This window comes from Eleutherodactylus coqui, chromosome 5 (assembly GCF_035609145.1).
Source record: "Eleutherodactylus coqui strain aEleCoq1 chromosome 5, aEleCoq1.hap1, whole genome shotgun sequence".
NCBI lineage: Eukaryota > Metazoa > Chordata > Amphibia > Anura > Eleutherodactylidae > Eleutherodactylus > Eleutherodactylus coqui.
In genome coordinates this window covers 171,248,642-171,254,037 of record NC_089841.1, presented here as the reverse complement: position 1 = coordinate 171,254,037, position 5,396 = coordinate 171,248,642, and the positions used below count along the sequence as shown (strand labels likewise).

The window sequence follows — 5,396 nt, the reverse complement described above, 5'->3', positions numbered from 1 at the left end:
ACTTGATAAAAGTTTTACATAATGAAGTCAATTATGACCTCAGTACCTCAAGGGAAATTGACTCAAACTTGAAACTACTTGCCATCCCATCTATTATAAAAGCATTATTGTGATATGCTGTATAGGAGTGTTATCCTATAATTCACACAGTGCAACGTCGGTCTGTTCAACTGCTGAACACATTTCTGTTGGAGAATCTATGTTGGAATAAAAGGACATCACTATTTTTTAGACTGTAACAAGAATTAAGGTAAATTATAGTTTGCAAGAATGTGTTTCCTTGTCCTATTTTTCATATGTAGTATGTTTTGTACACATTTAGTATACAGTTATGAATTGGTATTCTAAGTCAGTGCATCTACGCCAATGTTCGCAACACACATTTAACAATGCTTGCAATAGTTTCTAGGAATATACTGTTGCCAAATTGATGCATTTAAAGATAAACAGTCATCCCTCGTTATATCGTGGTTCAATAATTGCTGCTTCAGTGCATCGCGGATTTTAGATAGACCATATATAATTCTGTTTTTGCAAAGGTTTTTGCTATATTGCGAAATTTTGTGGTACATACTTGAAATACAGTTTTCCACTAGCGCTTGCCAATGCGAGATTGTACATGGCACATTATTGGCTAATGGAATGTGTTCTGTATCCTGGGCGCTAATTGGCTCACTGATTGTAGCATGCTGTTCGTTGCGTGTAAATTGCCATAGCTAAAAAGTGTATGATTCGCTCACTTTTGCGATTGCTTGGCAGTTCACCCGACAGATTGATTTGTGTAAATATAAATATAAGACTGCTACTTCGCAGATTTTCACGTATCGTGAGGGTCTCTGGAACGTAACCCCCGCGATAAATGGGGGATCACTGTAATACCATATGAAACGGAATTGTAATTCTGAAGTTTCAAAAGTTAATCTTTATGGATACTTGTTAGCTGCCTTCTCTTTTATACTGTATATATTCACTTATAATACTAGGATGCACATTGATAGTTTGAAAGCATTCTGAAAATTGAATTTTAAACTCTACTTAGAGCATATTTTTTAAAAAGCAAAAACATAAAAGTCCGTGTTTTTCCTAAGGTATTCACTTAATTAAATTAGAGATAGTTTTCATATATTAGACATAGTGATGAAATTAGGAATATTTGCACAAAAATGATACACTGTAAATGTGTCATACAGGGGCTGAGGTGTAGTACATGATACAAAAATGATTTGGCTGGGTTGACCAATCAATATTTTTGTGCATTTTGTGTACTGGTCCAGCATCCATAGCCTTAAATAAACAAATAAAACCACTGCAATCCAGGTCTGACACAACTGATGAGCCAGATGCCAGAAACAATCCAAAAGCCAACAGTAGAGGCAGTACCAGGAATAAAGAAACCCACAGCACCCACGATATGGCACATAGACTCCCAATCAGGAGGAACCACGTTCAGTCTAGACACATGCAACAGCCACAGTTTGGTTGTGAACTAACAACCTCCGTAAAGTCAAATATATATAGGTGTGGCAGCATCAACTGGTGCAACTAGTTAATCAAAATGATAAACATTTTATTAATCCATGAAGCAAGTATCAGGCAATGTTTCGGCCAATCGTTGGCCTTTATCAAGCCACTTAACCATGCAGACGACTCTCTGCCCCTGCCGGATGGAGCCGGTCATGCAGAGAGTCGTCCGCATGCGGTGCAGCCATCTTATCATGCAGAAACACGGGCGTATTGGCGCTCGTGTGACTGAGCACTCCAGATGTAGCTGAGATGTGTAAAGATCACATAATGTGTTTTAGTGTATTTGCTACTGCTTCGCAGCTACAGATCTAGCAATTGTTACCATGACTGGTGCATCATATTAACTTGATTTACATAATTGTAGTACATCGTTGTTAAGTTATACTTTGTTAAATGTCAAGTTATCATTTTCTCCATCTGTACATAATCTTCAGCTTGTACTATCATAAAATTTGGGATGGAATATTTTTGCCCATCTCATTACACATTTCCAGTTTTATCTGGATCTGCTAGTGGTTCAGACATGTTCAACCATGAAGAATACAGTATATCTTGAGAATAATATTTCATTATCTCATTAGACATTGTTTAATTAATGCAACTCTTTTATCAATTTAATCCAGCCCAGCACTAATCTGATTGCTGCAGCCACTCTGACTTCAGAAAATGTCAATCCGGAAAGTTGTGGCTGACCATGTATTTGCCTAGCATTTCCCCTATAGCAGTGTGTAAATATACTGTATGCCGGCCATTCGTTTGTAGTAAATGGGTTTGCCTGGTCCATCTGGTTCTTAGTGGCTCATAATAATCATAATTTAGAGTTGTTGTAGCCTTCTCCTGTGTAATGATGATGATATACTTAACGCAGCTTGCTCTTTTTCTATTATATATACCTAGGACAGATTGTACAATTTTTTCAATGGCAACAAATTTTTCTGCTTTGTATAGCGATTGTTATCATTCATTTTCTGCAAGGAGGTCACAATTCTATTACATGCACTAAGTTAATTTCATAAGAAGACAAATAGCCTGTCAATATGTTTGTGGAGTATGGAAGAAAACTCATGCTAACATATGTAGAACATAAAAACTCCATGTTGGTGTTGTCCTTGAAGGATTTAACACAGGACATCAGTGCTACAAAGCAATAATGTTAACCCCTGAGCCACCATGCTGCCCTGTAAGATATAACCACAGTATTAGCTTTGTTTTACTTACAAATAATTTCCAATACATTTAAAACAGAGGAGATAAGCCAATATAATAAAGCACTTATAATGGATATAGCAGATGTTGGCTGCCAGCTGGGGCCTATTTCTTTGCATGCATAAAAAAGATATGACAATATGTATGTTTTCACTACTCATGTTCAAAAATGTCATTCTCTTTTGTCTTTCTATAGGATCTTCTATAATAATGGACAGAAAAAATGTAACATCAGTAACAGAATTTATTCTACTGGGGTTACCATTGAGCTACCAGTTACAAATCCTGCTATTTGTGGTCCTTTCTGTCTGCTATGTAATTACTCTAGTGGGCAATGCAACAATAATTATAGTTAGCTTGACTGATCCTCAGCTACACACTCCTATGTATTTCTTTCTTAGTAACCTAGCCCTGTTAGATATTAGCTTCACTTCTTCTATTATTCCTAAAGTGGTTTACAATTTAATTAGTGGAAGTAAAACTATAACTTTCCAAGGATGTCTTGCACAATCGTATATCTACTTTCTCTTGGGCACCACAGAATTCTTGCTTCTGGCCATGATGTCCTTTGATCGGTACATGGCTATTTGTCACCCTCTGCGATATGGAACTATCATGAAACCAATGCTGTGCTTGAAGTTGATTTTATGCGCTTGGATAGGTGGTTTTCTTGACACAATTGTTCAAACTGTCCTCACTTTCCGTTTGCCATTTTGTGGCTCAAATGTTATTGACCATTACTTTTGTGACGTTGCACCTTTGTTGAAGCTGGCATGTGGTGAGACATACCTTATTGGAATGTTGGACCTTATACTGGCATCATCTTTAGTCTTGGGATCCTTGTTTTTCTCCATGGTTTCCTATGGTTGCATTTTGGTTGCTATTACAAAAATTACCTCTGTAGCTGGGCGAAAGAAAACATTCTCAACCTGTGCATCACATCTTACAGTAGTGTTCATAGTCTATGGAAGTTGTATCTTCATGTGCATAAATCCCAACAAGAACTCTAAAATAGATTCCACCAAAATTGTTGCATTACTTAACAGTATACTTACTCCTCTTCTTAATCCATTCATCTATAGCTTTCGAAACAAGACTTTTAAAGAGGCTCTAAAACGCACAATAAAGAAGAAAAGTTATTTCTTAAATCAAAAATGATAGATAGTTACCATGCGACATATATAACTCTAGTGTTTTCTTTTGTGACAAAGGGACATTGGATACCTTCAGACTCCAGGGCCCAGGTATAACTGCTACTTCTGCTCTCCCTATAACTATGCCCCTGCTTGTGGCTTCCATTCATATTGTAGGTCACAACACTTTGCAGGAACCATCATATTACAGATACCATCAGTGCCTGATGGACATGTACTTGGGATCACCAAGTTCTGGTATACATGCCATGCTATTTTCCCATCAAATATGATGGCATCTGTAGTGGAACCTCCAAGGTAAGTCTTCAATGCAGAGGTGAACACAGCCCTACCTGTGCCCGTATTTTTGAAGTTCCCTAATGTACCAATCACAAAGGAATTCCACTTAAAGGAGTTGTCTAGTTGCAATATGACTTTTATTGACACGTGGATATGTTTAAAGATAACAGCAGTACTTTCCTGTTTTCTCTCCTAATGATCCATTGCTGCAGCCCTGCAGTCCCCTGGTCTTTATTTAGTAATGGCTACCACCTGATTGCTGCAGCCAATTAGAACAGTCAGATGCCTTTATCCTGGCATGTTTACTCAGACACTGCAAGGAGATATGTTAGGACAATGGCATTTTTGTGCTGCGCCCTCTGATTGGATGCAGCAGTCAGGTGGTAACTATTCTAAAATAAAGACCAGGAGGTCCGGGTGGCTTCAGTGCTGGAACACTGGGGCTGAGGACAATAAGTACTGCTGGTTTTGTTATTTTAAAACAGATGCCCCTGTCATTTCAAAAATCATATTGTAATTGGACGACCCCTTTAAACGGAGACATTTACATGAAGTTGTTCAACGCTATATGATCATCATGGAGATAGGTGCTGACAAATGTTTTATTTAGCAGTTGTACTTTCCTTGAGGTGCATTCACACAGGTGAGCATGATATTGGTCCAAGAAACTAAGACCAATCTCACTCTTGTAAACTTGCAATTCTGGGTGAGCACAATGCGTTTTTGCCTAAAAATGCATCACATTGCATCTATGAGCAAGCATGAAAAAACAAAATTGCAAGTTCTTTCATTAGTTTCAAAGGCAAAAATCGCAATCGCATGGCAATGAGTGATTTTTTTTCAGGATTCCATAAGAAATAATTATTTGCAAAGAATCATCCCAAATTAGGACATGTAGCAAGTTTTCAATATTGCAGCATCGCTGCAAGAGAAAAATCACTCCTGTCAATAAACACATTGAAATCACATTATATGTTAAATATCATTATCAGACGGAACTCGCCTGTGAGAATGGACCTTTATATAAATATATATAGACACAAGTGGTAAATGGTAAAGGCAGCAAATTTTTATAACATACTGGCTGATTACCCGGCGGTAATTTAAATATGTGTGTGTGTGTGTATATATGTGTGTACTGATTTAATATATTAGTATATGAGGAGGAAGAGGTCATCTGTGTAATATATTAGTATATGAGGAGGAGGTCGTCTGTGTAATACTGGCGTAATT

At 37.4% G+C, this 5,396-nt stretch overlaps 1 protein-coding gene across 1 annotated transcript; it reads left to right on the top strand.

Moving 5' to 3' along the window:
- Positions 1-2,940: 2,940 nt before the first annotated feature.
- Positions 2,941-3,888, top strand: LOC136628839 (olfactory receptor 6E1-like). The gene has a single exon (XM_066604931.1). It carries the CDS (start codon positions 2,941-2,943, stop codon positions 3,886-3,888), a length of 948 nt encoding a protein of 315 aa, XP_066461028.1.
- The last annotated feature ends 1,508 nt before the right edge of the window (positions 3,889-5,396 follow it).